Source organism: Olea europaea, unplaced genomic scaffold (assembly GCF_002742605.1).
Source record: "Olea europaea var. sylvestris unplaced genomic scaffold, O_europaea_v1 scaffold809, whole genome shotgun sequence".
In the NCBI taxonomy this organism is placed as follows: domain Eukaryota; kingdom Viridiplantae; phylum Streptophyta; class Magnoliopsida; order Lamiales; family Oleaceae; genus Olea; species Olea europaea.
The window spans coordinates 23689-37517 of NW_019266527.1; the positions used below are offsets into that span (position 1 = coordinate 23689).

General features: G+C 36.3%; 1 protein-coding gene across 2 annotated transcripts; it reads left to right on the top strand.

Annotated features, from left to right (window-relative positions):
• The first annotated feature begins 4452 nt into the window (after positions 1–4452).
• Positions 4453–13419, top strand: LOC111391614 (cyclin-dependent kinase F-4-like). Of its 2 annotated transcripts, XM_023016864.1 has the most exons (6): positions 4453–4985; positions 11939–12007; positions 12119–12179; positions 12571–12602; positions 12929–13024; positions 13094–13419. In XM_023016864.1, exons 1-6 carry the CDS (start codon positions 4857–4859, stop codon positions 13178–13180), a joined length of 474 nt encoding a protein of 157 aa, XP_022872632.1. In that variant the 5' UTR covers positions 4453–4856; the 3' UTR covers positions 13181–13419. The 2 variants fall into 2 exon arrangements, with proteins under 2 accessions (XP_022872632.1, XP_022872631.1); XM_023016863.1 differs by having other exon boundaries at positions 12929–13419.
• Positions 13420–13829: the final 410 nt, after the last annotated feature.

A 13829-nucleotide genomic window follows, 5' to 3' on the forward strand; every position in this document is an offset into this window, starting at 1 on the left:
GATAAAAGTTGATGAAATATGTGGTTGGAAAATTGTATGTCTCAAAAATTTTATTATTAAAATTAATTGTTGACTTTAATTTAGATTAAATCTAAATTTTAATTTGTGCCAAACATGGGCTTAATTCTTTAACCATCTTTTTTCCCCTTTTTACCGAACACTAGTCGCTATCACGTGCATTGCACGAATTTTGTATTTATCGTATTTTTATTAGTGTATGAATTTTAGTTTTTTTGGAAAGTTTTTGAAGCAATATCTAAAAATATTTTCATGATATAAGAAAATAATTGTAAATTATTTTTACAATTGCATAGCAGTATGCTATTTAGAGAAAATATGATTGTATATTTCATGCTTAAATAAGAAATATGCTAACTATTTTGCTTGTATTTTTTGATAGTGTTGATTGATTGAATTGAATGTGAAAATTATATTTTTAAATTTTGTGTAATTAAATATTGTAAAATTGAAAAAAAAAAACTCCCTGTACAGTGTAGAGAGAGTTGAACCAAGTACAGAGTAAAAATTAAAAAAAAAATTGCATAGAGAAAAAAAACCTCTCCGTACAGTGCGGAGTTAAAAAAAAAAAACTTCGCACAGTGTGAAGAGATGACAAATCAACTCTCCGCACAATATGGAGAGCAAAAAAAAACTCTCCGTACTGTGCGAGAGAGTTAATCTCTTAACACAGTGCGGAGAGTTAGTTTGCAGCATGGCAAAATTCCCCGCACAGTGCGTAGAGAGTTGAACTATGTGTGGAGTAAAAAAAAGTGCGGAGAGAAAAAATATCTTCGCACAGTGCGGATAGAGTTGAACCATGTGTGGAGAGTTGGCAAGCTCTTCGCACAGTGCAAAAAAAAAAAAAACTCTTCGTATAGTACGGAGAGATGAGAAACCAGCTCTCCGCATAGAGAGAAAAAAACTCTCTGCACAGTGCGGATAGTTGTTTTCAAATTCCTTAATTACAAGTCAAATTTCAAAATTGTAAATTTTTCGTATATACAACGAAACAGAGTCGAAAAACATGGCTCAAAATTAGTTATGTCTTCTTTAAATTCCAGTAACAGCTCAATTTTTGAGCATGCAAATCATATTTACGGTATTGGAAAGGAGCTTTCTCATGATTCAGACAATGAAAAAATATGTGAGTTTTGCAAAGAAGGGGATATTGTAAGTACCATGGCATTGCTTTCACAAATGAGGGCTCTAGGGTACCACCCAAATTCAATATTTTATACTTGTTTGATAACAACTCTTGGACATTAGAAGTGAATACAATTTTCAATGAAATTATACTTTCGGATTGTAGGGCAGGAATTAAAGTGTTCAATACATTGCTCAAAAGTTGTTTGAGAAAAGATCTCTTGGAACTTACAGATAAATTCCCGAGTTTTTTTTTCACACTGTGCAGAGAGATAATTTGTCATCTCTTCGCACTTTGCGAAATCTTTTTTTTTGCTCATGTGTGGAGATTTTTTTTGTCTCATGGAGTTTATCTATACTAAATTTATTATTATTTTTTCAATGTTGTTGGCATGATATACTTGTAGAAAAATATTTGTCAATCATTATAAACAAAATTCTTTACAAAATGCAAAAAATAAAAATGCATAATAAATCTTCTTATTATGCTAATAAAATTACAATAAATTTTTTTTTACAAATAATATAAAAAAATCATTTTTATTTTCAACAAAAAAACACATTTAAAAATTAGCAATTTCATAACCAATTTTTTTTAATTCTCGGAAATACAATTATAAAAAAGGAAACAATATTGAATTATAATATTTAATACTTAAGAAATTCAATATTAAATAAATTTTATACATTTATAACAAATTATAAATCCATGTATGCAGCTTACCGTATATACAGCTTACCGTATATGTTACCTACAGTATTTGCAAACAACTTATCATATTTGCACCTTACCATATTTGCTGCTTATCGTATTTGCAACCTACCGTATTTGCAAACAACTTACTGTATTTTCACCTTACCGTATTTGTAACTTACCGTATATGTTGCCTAATGTATTTGCAACTTACTGTATATGCTGCATACCATATTTGCAGTTTACTGTATTTTTATATACCGATTTTTGTACTTACAAATACCGAGAATGCAGAACACCGTACATTCACTTACCAAATCGAATTTCAAAAAAATTTCCAGATTTTTATTTTTTCAACATAAGCATAAAATAAATATTAAATATATATGAAACATAAAATATAAATGCCCATGAATATGGTGCTCAATCTTCAATTTTTCAATATTGAATTACACAAAATTTAGAAATATAATTTTTACATTCAACTCAATCATATCAACACTATCAAAGAATACAAGCAAAATATTTTGTATAATCTCGTATATTTCTTATTCAAGTATGAAATATGCAAGTATATTTTTTCTAGATGACACAATTCTGTTATGTAATTGTAAAAATAATTTGTAATTATTTTCTTATATCATGAAAATATTTATAGATATTGCTTCAAAAATTTTTCAAAAAACTAAAATTCATACACTAATAACAACGCACGTGACAGTCACTGCGGGGAGAGTTTTTTTTTAATTCTTTTTAACTTCGCACTGTACGGAAAGTTTGCCAACTCTCCGCACTGAGCGAAGTTATTGTTTTTTTTTTTTGTTTTACTCCGCATTGTACTGAGAGTCTGCCCTTTTGTGATGATAGTGTCCGTACGGATTGTGCGAATTGTTCACATAGAATGCCATCTCTCCGCTCTGTGTGGAGAGAATTTTTTTTTCTTCGCATTGTACGGAGAGTTTGTCAACTCTCCGTACTATATAGAGAGTTTTTTCTTCATTTTTTACTTCGCACATGGTTTGTCATCTCTCCGCACTGTGTGGAGAGTTTATTTTTATTTTTTTTAAAGCTCATTTGTGAATATTTTTTTTTGGCAGTTTATATTTACTAAAATTATTATTATTTTTTTAATGCTAGTGGCATAATGTGTGAAAGAATATTTGTTTGACATAATTATTTTTTTAATACTAGTGAAATAATGTGTGGAAGAACATTTATTTGACATAAATAAAATGAAAAATAAAAAATGACATCATCATAATAAAATTGGATTCATTTATTATTGTAAGAATAATAGACCCTTATTCCTCTTTTTATTAGAAGTTAGAAAAGTTAAATTACTTTTATTCAAACATACGAATGAACATTGTACACCTTACGCCACAATTCTAAATAAAAAATAGGAAAATTCGAAATTTACAGTTTTGCCATTATATATGCGGTTATTGGCACAAAACGTCCACACCTTTCAAGTCTATTGTGGAAAACGTCTCTACCTTTCATTTTTTGGCATTTTTGCCCTCATTTCAACATTTTTTTGCGCTTGACGTCCTTCCGTCCATATTCCGTTAGTTTTTCCGTTAATTAAAGGGTAATTGGCACAAAACTTCCCTACCTTTCAAGTCTATTGTGGAAAACGTCCCTACCTTTCATTTTTTGGCATTTTTGCCCTCATTTCAACCTTTCTTTGCGCTGGACGTCCTTCCGTCCATATTTCGTCAGTTTTTCCGTTAATTAAATACAAAAATACCTTTTGTTTTCCATAAACAAGGGTAAAATTGCCCTCACCCACTTCACCCCTTTTTCCCGCCATCAACTTAGTCTATAAGTAACAGTAGCAGCAACATGAATCTCAAAATACTTTAAATGATTAAGTTAAATAAAGAAAAAATATCGTGAACACATTATATTTCACAATTCTACAACTACTATTGCTGTCATCTTGTGTCACTGGAAAAATTTAGAAAGACATATTAAATGGGTAGTCAATTTATAATGAGCCAAAATGGTGAATGGCTCTTTTTGGCTCAATGGAGAAGATGAATGGCTCATTTTAAATTGACTCATTATAAATTGACTACCCATTTAATATGACTTTCTAAATTTTTCCAGTGACACAAGATGACAGCAACAGTAGTTGTGGAATTGTGAAATATAATGTGTTCATGATATTTTTTCTTTATTTAACTTAATCATTTAAAGTATTTTCAGATTCATATTGCTGCTACTGTTACTTATAGACTAAGTTGATGGCGGGAAAAAGTGGTGAAGTGGGTGAGGGCAATTTTACCTTTGTTTATGGAAAGAAAATGGTATTTTTGTATTTAATTAATGGAAAAACTGACGGAATATGGACGGAAGGACGTCCAGCGCAAAGAAAGGTTGAAATGAGGGCAAAAATGCCAAAAAATGAAAGGTAGGAACGTTTTCCACAATAAACTTGAAAGGTAGGGACGTTTTGTGCCAATTACCCTTTAATTAACGGAAAAACTGACGGAATATGGACGGAAGGACGTCCAGCACAAAGAAAGGTTGAAATGAGGGCAAAAATGCCAAAAAATAAAAGGTAGGGACGTTTTTCACAATAGATTTGAAAGGTAGGGACTTTTTGTGCCAATTACCCTTATATATGTCATCCCATTCCCGTGTGTGCATAAATATATATACTTTTAAGTACCATTTTCAAAATTCCCAATTCCCTCCATACTTCATGGGGGATGAAAACGAAATGCCCATGCCCATTCCATTTCTAATTGTAGGAGTCATTTGTGCTATAATAGTGAGTATATGGTTACCAGGACCTACAAATTCTCCACCACCTCGACCTCAACAGGCTCGATTTCCACCTCGACGTCGAACCAACTGAATCGTGAATCATTGTTTTGTTTTGCTTTTCGTTTTCGTTCTTTTTTTCCTCTGTACTACCATAAACAGCAAAATTTTCTCGGCGGCAGTTGCATCAGACTCCAAGAAGAAGCCGCGTACTGGAATTTCACAGCTGTCGCTGAAAAACGTGAGCATGATTTCTGATCTGAAGGATCTAGCTTCTTCTAAACTGGAATCCATCGATTGCCAGCTGGATTCATCGCACTCTGAAATCATGAAGGATGTGGAAGCATCACAGTGTCGTCTCCAGAAGCGGCTTAAGGTCTTCATCATTCTGTGTTTTTTGCATAATATTGTGTTTATGTACATGCATCATTGTATACAAATATAGATTTCGTTTTTCAATTTTTAGATTAATGAGGTAGAACATAATTTGTGAATAATTTGAATTTTACATTGTGATTTGATTTCTATATGCAGAATGATTGAAACAGTTTTTGTCGAATTTCTAATTTCATTTCTCATTTTAGCATAAAGAGACATCCTTACTTCTATGATTTTTCTAATTTTTTATTATAGGATAAATATTTAGTTGATGATCTCGGCATTTTCAGTTCTCATAGTGAGTGTGTGAGCTTGTGCAAACTGAAATGGTACAAAAAGTATAATTGAACACAATTATCTAATTGCTTGCAGATGTTGAAATGTATAAAGTCTCGTATGCATTTTTACCTTTTAAATTATTGAGGCAATATTGGTGTTTTCCTAGAATATTTGAAAGACAACAATAAGATGTTGTGCCCAGAGAGTGAGAGGGACTTAGAGTATATGCTTTAATTGTTTGTATAAAGGAGCATTTGTTAATGCCAAGAGGTCTATCTCCTCTGCCTACACAACTATGTGTTTTCTTCATTTTATGCATGAAAATAGAAAAGATAGGATTATAGTTTCGTTTTGCCCACATGTCAAAGAAAATCTGTAGACGTGCATCAAAACTCTGGTCCGATATTTGCAGCCAATAGTCATGCTTCGCCTTGGTTATCCTTGCTGTCTTTTGCCTCCACCGCCGTGCCAGCGCATCAAGCATGACCCTTGCAAACTCCTTCGATTCAGGCATCCCTATCATAGTCATTAAGAAAAATTGAACATAATTCTAGTAAATACATATTCAGTTGATCATGCATAACACTGAGCTGATAAATTGAAGAATTGATTACCTCTGCATTCACCAAAATCTTCTCTGAAGAGCAAGCCGTCTTTAGCTTAGTCCTCCGAGAGCTGTTCTGATCATTCGACAAGAACTGTTCTAATAATTCTGCATTTATCTTTTCAATTGTCTTTAGGGAAAACATCCACGATATCTTGTTCTTTTGATGTTTTGAGAAGGGTATCTGCTCAATGATATATTGTAGTATGGTGATTTTATTTTCTGTATACTTGCATTTTGTCTGAAGTTGAAACTGCTCTTTGTTCAAGATGGTACACTGGAATTGACCTCATTCTTTTCATATGTTTGTATAATAAAAAGTTTTCTCGACATGGAAGCTTATTTTATGATATGTTTTGAATTTTGGCATAATGATTTTTTTATCCTGTTGTTAAATGGAGTAACTTTGTTCATGGGATCCATGCAAGAGGCCAACAGCCTTGAAAGCCTTTCAACACCCTTTTAAATTATTGAGGCAATATTGGCTTTTTCCTTGAATATTTGAAAGACCACAATGAGATGTTGTGTTGGTACTGGACTCTATGTTTTACTGTGTGCCCAGAGAGTGAGAGGGACTTGGGGTATATGCTTTAATTGTTTACATAAAGGAGCATTTGTTAATGCCTAGTGTGAGAAGAGATGGAGTTGAAGCTGAGAAGAGAAGGAGTTGAAGAGGAGAAGAGAAGGAGTTGAAGGGTAAGAGCGCCTAGGCGCCATTTGTGGGCACCTAGGCGCCCGAGTGCTGAAACAAATCAGAAACATGGCGCCTAGGCACCCCGATAGGTATATATATGGCCAGTTTTTTCCTCCTTCAAAAAGCACAAGACCTAGACCCGATTTTAGAGAGAAAATTGAGAGAAAACTTGGAGAGAATTTTACAAGATTGAAGGTTGTTCATCTTGGGTATAAATTCAAAGTTATTTTCTTTCTTGGGGATTAACTTGAGACTTGTTCAAGTAATCCAAATATATTCTTCTACATTTATCCATTGAAATCATTTCTTCCCAATTTTCTTGTTCTTGAAGTGGTTTGGAATTTTTCACATTGTCAAGCTTAATTTGATCTTGGGCAATCTTTGGGAGGTGTTTTCCTAACAATTTGGTATCAGAGCTTCTTCCTAAATCAAGATGGTTAAGCTTCGATTTTTGGTGAGTTGCTTGAACTTTGTTGTGCACATAAGGTGTTTGTGAAAATTCCCAAGTGAACTTTGGTGGTTTATTTTCGGTAAACAAGTGGATAAATCATGTCTACTAGAGGAATGGTGAAGATTGGGAAGTATGAAATAGAGAGATTCAATGGGAAGAATGATTTTTCATATTGGAGAATGTAAATGAAAAATTTGTTGACTTCTCGAAAGTTGCATAAGGCATTGACGGGAAAGGAGAAGTAGCACGTTGATATGTCGGACGAGGATTGGGAAGAGCTAGATCTTGAGGCATGAGCGTCTATCATTTTTTGCCTTGAAAGAGATGTTGCTTTCTTGGTTGATAGTGAGGTAACGATGGCGGAGGTGTGGACAAAGTTGGAGACGAACGTCATGACGAAGACTCTAACAAATCGAATCTATTTGAAATTCAAATTGTATACTTGCAAGATGGATGAAGGTACACCAATCCGGGAGTACGTCAATAAATTTGATAGGATCATATCGGACTTGAAGGACATTGATGTGGAAGTAGATGATGAGGATCAAGCACTTCTACTACTTCTTTCATTGCCAAAGTCTTACCAGAATCTAGTACAAACATTGATGCTTGTGGGTGATAAACTTGTGATGGAGGACACTAGAACGTCACTTCTAGCGGATGATCTTCGAAAGATTGCAACTAGTGGCATGTCTACCATTGGTAACAAGGAGCAAGCTCAAGGATTGTTTGTAAGGGGTAGAAGCAATGTGCGACCAAATGGCAAAGGAGAAAAATCTAGATTGAGTTCTAGACCTCTTGCGGAAAGGTCTTGTTTCAAATGTGGCGAGCTTGGGCATTTCAAGGTGAATTGTCCTAACAAAAAGGGTTGGAAGAAGAACAATAAGAACAACAACAATGGGAAGGTGCAAGTCAAGCAAGAGGTAAGCTATGCCTCAGAAGGAGGGGAAAGCGATGAGTGCTACACCATCTCTTGTGATGAAAAAACCTCCGGTAAGTGGATTCTTGACTCTGGATGCTCTTACCATATGTGTCCAAATAGGAAGTGGTTTACTACCTATAGAAGCACTGATGGTGGAACTGTGTTGATGGGTAATAACCATTCCTGTAAAACGGTGGGGCTCGGTTCAATTAGAATCAAGATGCATGATGGAGTGGTTAGAACATTGATGGATGTTAGACATGTTCCTGATCTGCGAAAGAACTTTATCTCTGTTGGTGCCTTAGACTCCGGTGGTTGCAAGATTGTAACATGGAATGGAGTAAAGAAGATTGTTCGTGGTTCTTTGATTGTGATGAAGAGTATTCGTGAAGGCAATCTATATGCCCTTCAGGGTACTACAGTTACAGAAGATGTAGCAGTTGGAACAAGTGGAAGTGGTGGAGACCCATGTGAGTGCACTAGGCTATGGCATAGGAGGCTTGGGTATATGTCTTAAAAGGTGCTAGATTTGCTAGTCAAGAAAGGTTTGCTAAAGAACTTGAAGAAGCCTTGCATGGATTTTTGCGAGCATTGCGTATACGATAAAGCACACCGAGTTCAGTTCCAGCCAAGCAAACATAGAAGCAGAGGCATTCTAGACTATGTGCACACGGATGTATGGGGTCCGGCTTTGTCACTTCCAAAGGCGGTTTCAGGTATTTTGTTACATTTGTTGATAATTATTCTAGATATGCTTGGATTTATTTTTTGAAGCATAAGAATGCGGTATTTGACACTTTCAAGAAAAAGAAAGCAATGGTTGAAAACAGAACAGGAAAGAAATTGAAGATTCTGCGATCTGATAATGGTACTGAATATACAGATGGTGCTTTCAAGGAGTTCTGTGGTAAGGAAGGTATTGTGAGACACTGGACAGTTAGAAATACACCGCAACAGAATGGGGTGGCGGAAAGACTGAATCGCACATTTCGAGAGAAATCGATGTGTATGCGATCCTATGCTGGTTTGGGCAGAGAATGGTGTGCAGAGTCGGTTGCAAATGCTTGCTACATTATGAACCGGTCTCCACATTCAAGGTTAGATGGAGATGTACCTCACAGGGTATTGACAGGAGAACATGCAGATTATGAGAAACTCAGAACATTCGGATGCACAGCCTACTATCATGTCAACGAGGGAAAGCTCGATGCGAGGGCCAAGAAGGCTATATTCTTGGGGTATGCGGCAGGTGTTAAAGGCTATCGCCTTTGGTGTGTAGAGGATTCTAAGTTCATAATCAGCAGAGATGTTACTTTTGATGAGAACTCCATGATAGCTTCGTTGAAAGCTATGGTGCCCGGTGGTGATGATGTTGAGACTACAATGTCTCAAGTTGTTGACATTGAACCTACAGATCAACTTGATTTTAGGCATGTTCAAGAGGAGCATCAAACAGACACTCAAGATGAGAGTGATGATAGGCTTGAACAAGAGGCGGTTCAGCAAGAGAATGTACAGGCACAGCAACAACAGCAGCTTCCAGATAACTTGGCTTCCTCTAGGGCACGCCGTACTTACAAGCAAGTTCTAAAGTTGGGGTCAGACGAGCCTTTGAGGCACTATGGGCAGACAAATTTGGTTGAGTATGCACTCTCGGTGGAGGATGATAAGCCTACCACTTTCAAGGAAGCTATTTTAAACAACAATAGTGAGAGTTGGTTGGCAGCAATGGAAGAAGAGATGGAATCACTTCACAAGAACCAAACATGGGAGGTTGTCCCATTGCCCATAGGTAAGAAAGCTATTGGTTGCAAGTGGTTGTACAAAAAGAAAGAGGATCCTACCAAGCTCGGTGGTACAAGATTCAAAGCAAGGTTAGTGGCTAAGGGGTTTGCACAAAGAGAGGGAGTTGACTACAATGAGATCTTTTCTCCTGTGGTCAAGCACACTTCCATTCGGGTGCTATTGAGTATTGTTGCTCATCATGATCTTGAGCTGGAACAACTCGATGTCAAAACCGCCTTCTTGAACGGGGACTTGGATTAGGAGATCTATATGCATCAACCTGAGGGCTACATGGTTGAGGATAAGGAACGTCAGGTATGTCGCTTGAGAATGATCTATATGGATTGAAGCAATCTCCTCGGCAGTGGTACAAGCGATTTGACTCCTTCATGCTAAAGCATGGTTTCTCCAGAAGTGAGTATGACTTTTGTGTTTATATTCAAAAACTTCGGGGAGGTAACTATATCTATCTTCTATTGTATGTGGATGACATGCTTATCGCTTTGAAAAGCAAGGTGGAGATAGATAGGTTGAAATCTCAACTTGGTAAAGTGTTTGAGATGAAGGATATGGGGGTTGCTAGGAAAATACTGGGTATGGAGATTAGAAGAGAGAGGACGAACCGACGAATGTTCTTGAGTCAAAAAGGCTACATTGAGCGGGTTATTGCTAGGTTCGGGTTGCAAGGTGCAAAGTCGGTGGTAACTCCATTGGCTCCACATTTCAGGCTCTCTGGTAAACAGTCTCCTACTACAGCGGAAGAAAAGGTACGCATGGATCTGTACCTTATGCTAGTGCAGTTGACAGTTTGATGTATGACATGGTGTGTACACGCTCAGATATTTCACAAGCGGTTAGTGTGGTCAGTAGATTCATGGTGAATCCGAGGAAGGCACACTGGGAAGTTGTGAAGTGGATCCTGAGGTACTTAAAAGGTACCGCGGATACGGGTTTATGTTTTGGTGGATATGCATGTCATATAAGTGGGTTTGTGGACTCGGATTATGCAGGTGACCTAGATAGACGACAATTTACTACTGGATATGTGTTTTGCATACATGGTGCCCCAGTTAGTTGGCGATCGATGTTACAGGCTACAGTTGCTCTTTCTACTACAGAGGCCGAGTATATGGCCATGGCAGAGGGAGTGAAGGAAGCATTGTGGTTATGGGGTGTTCTAGATGATTTGGGGATTGAGCAGGATTGTGTGGACTTGTGGTGTGATAGCCAGAGTGCGATTCACTTGGCTAAGAATTAGGTTCATCATGCTCGAACCAAGCATATCGACGTCAGATATCATTTTGTGCGTGATGTTATAGAGGAAGGTGATATTTCACTCTCGAAGGTACACACAAATGAGAACTCAGCAGATATGTTAACCAAAGTGGTAACGGGTAGCAAGTTTCAACATTGCTTGAACTTGCTTCACATTAGTCTCTGTTGATATGCCCGAGTGGGCATGGCCCTTTGGGGCGGGGTTGAAATGAGGTGGAGAGTATAAGAAGGTGGAGGTGAACTACGGAGGCTTGATCCCGAGTTTTGGGTACGTAGGCAATCATGGTTTGAATGGTGCAGCCGAGTTTTGGTGCTTGCTTCTTCTTCTTGTGTTCGTCCAAAATTTGAGGTCTATCAAATGATGTACGAGGTGGAGAATTGTGAGAAGAGAAGGAGTTGAAGCTGAGAAGAGAAGGAGTTGAAGAGGAGAAAAGAAGGAGTTGAAGGGGAAGAGCGCCTAGGCGCCCCGAGTGCTGAAACAAATCAAAAACATGGCGTCTAGGCGCCCCGATAGGTATATATATGGCAAGTTTTTTCCTCCTTCAAAAAGCACAAGACCTAGACCCGATTTTAGAGAGAAAATTGAGAGAAAACTTGGAGAGAATTTTACAAGATTGAAGGTTGTTCATCTTGGGTATAAATTCAAAGTTATTTTCTTTCTTGGGGATTAACTTGAGGCTTGTTCAAGTAATCCAAATACATTCTTCTACATTTATTCATTGAAATCATTTCTTCCCTATTTTCTTGTTCTTGAAGTGGTTTGAAATTTTTCACATTGTCAAACTTAGTTTGATCTTGGGCAATCTTTGAGAGGTGTTTTTCCAACACCTAGAGGTCTATCTCCTCTGCCTACACAACTGTGTGTTTTCTTCATTTTATGCATGAAAAATGGGATGCTGCATTTTGGCATAATGATTTTCTTTCCTTGGTGTTAAATGTAGTCACTTTGTTCGTGGGATCCATGCAAGAGGCCAACAGCCTTGGAAGCCCTTCAACACCCTTTATTCCAGGTCACTGCATTGCCAATATTTTAGAGTTCCACTATATAACAAATTTTGTAGCGGTAATTTTGTCATTATGGTAGAGAAGTTCAGAGATTAACTGTTTCTTTGATGTTGCAGAGTTGCTATTATGTTCCACCATCACTTCGCTCTAAAGCTGCTGTTTCAAACACACCTCTGGGTAAGTACTTCAAAGTCTGATGTTATGTTTTTTCAATGTTAAATATTTATTGCAGCTGGTACATAAATATGGTAGGAGATATCCTGTGAACAATTTTTCTTCTGCCAAGCTACTTGCAACTTGGAATGCAGGTTTAATGTTTACCCATGTGACCTTTGAAGTTTTTCTTGTTTAGTGATTGTTGAGCTGTGTAACTGTTTATTAAAGGCATCTTTATTATCTATTATACGGAGTGCTAGGCTCTTGAGCAATGGGCAATTTTTTTTCTTTTGTTCTCTAAAGTGTATTCTCATTTATATCTGCAGCGTTGTTTTTTTTTTTTTTTTATGCGTGGGGGTGGGCAGGGCAGGTGTTTTACGTATGAGGTTGTGATAAAATCGTACTTTTACAGGTATTCAAAGGAAGTTGGACATGAATAATCAGGTGAGGTGGAAAAGCTATTGTGTAAATTAAATGCATGTACAGTAGCAATTTTTTTGTTAATTTTGGGTTTCTTTTATTAATGTATTAAAGTAAATGATGATTTAGCAGACATTTTCTATGGAACTAAGATCTTTCTCTGTTGCACAATTCAATTGTAAAATTTTTTAATCTACATTTTCTTTGTGTTCCAATTGATTTTCCTTAAAAATATCAACATTTTTAGTGCATATAGTTTTTGCAAGTAGCGATTGTTTGACTGGTGGTTCAAACCCAAACGATGCTTGCCAACTTTTCACATACTTCCTCTCTTGGAAACTTGTCAACAGCTTCAAAAACAAGCATGTCAGCAAGTAATGGATGAAGCAGAAAAGGAATATAAGAAGACGTCTGAGCGAATAAATGAAGATCGAGATGCAATGAAGGTGCGGAAAATCATCACTACTTGGACACTAAAATCCCACCATTTTTACTACCTTTGTGCTCTGTTTCAGGCTTCATATGTGAAATTCTTAGAAGCAGCACAGGCCAGCGCATATCGCTGCAAGTTAGTTATCTTCAATTGCGATTCCACGTTCTAACAAGCTGCTGAATGGATGGTGGATACCATTCTTTTCCTTCAAGACTATATAGGTTCTATCATTTTACCATAGACACAAATCACATACACAGATAAAGATGTATATACCAAGTAACGTGCAATACTGAAATAAAATTCGTTCAAGAGGGCCATATGAGCTGCTTAATGCATTTTATCACTATGCATTAACGTTTACATAATACAACATATGATCATATGGTCATTGCTTTGTCATTTTGTTTTTTTGGTTATAATAGATCATTAGTTTTGGTAATCATTCCGGACATTGTAATGGAAGCAATACACCGTTGGTCAATGGTTTGCATCTAAAACAGATAGGTCATGCGATGAAATCAACAACAAATGTTAATTCCTGCCTTTTACATTACACAAATGTAAGAAGAAAGAATAAAGAGTGTTAAGCGACAGACAACAGTGATGGTTTTTGCTAATTTTGGAAGGAATATTAATTGTGCTAGTATTAAATATTTTCAGTTACAGGATATTAGGTTATATTTTTTAGAAGTTGGTATTTTTAAAATATTTTATATATCAATCTATATTTTTAGTTATATTATCATAACGTAGTAAAATATGAAATACTTTTTTTTTTAAATGATGCAAAACTAAGTATGATTAATTTCAAAACT

Excerpts from the sequence above, each read along its gene's own strand:
- LOC111391614 (XM_023016863.1), top strand. The coding sequence starts at position 4,857 with ATGATTTCTGATCTGAAGGATCTAGCTTCTTCTAAACTGGAATCCATC. Across the intron at positions 12,180-12,570 it reads TGTTTCAAACACACCTCTGG|GTATTCAAAGGAAGTTGGAC; the intron begins GTAAGTACTTCA and ends GTACTTTTACAG. Across the intron at positions 12,603-12,928 it reads AGTTGGACATGAATAATCAG|CTTCAAAAACAAGCATGTCA; the intron begins GTGAGGTGGAAA and ends ACTTGTCAACAG.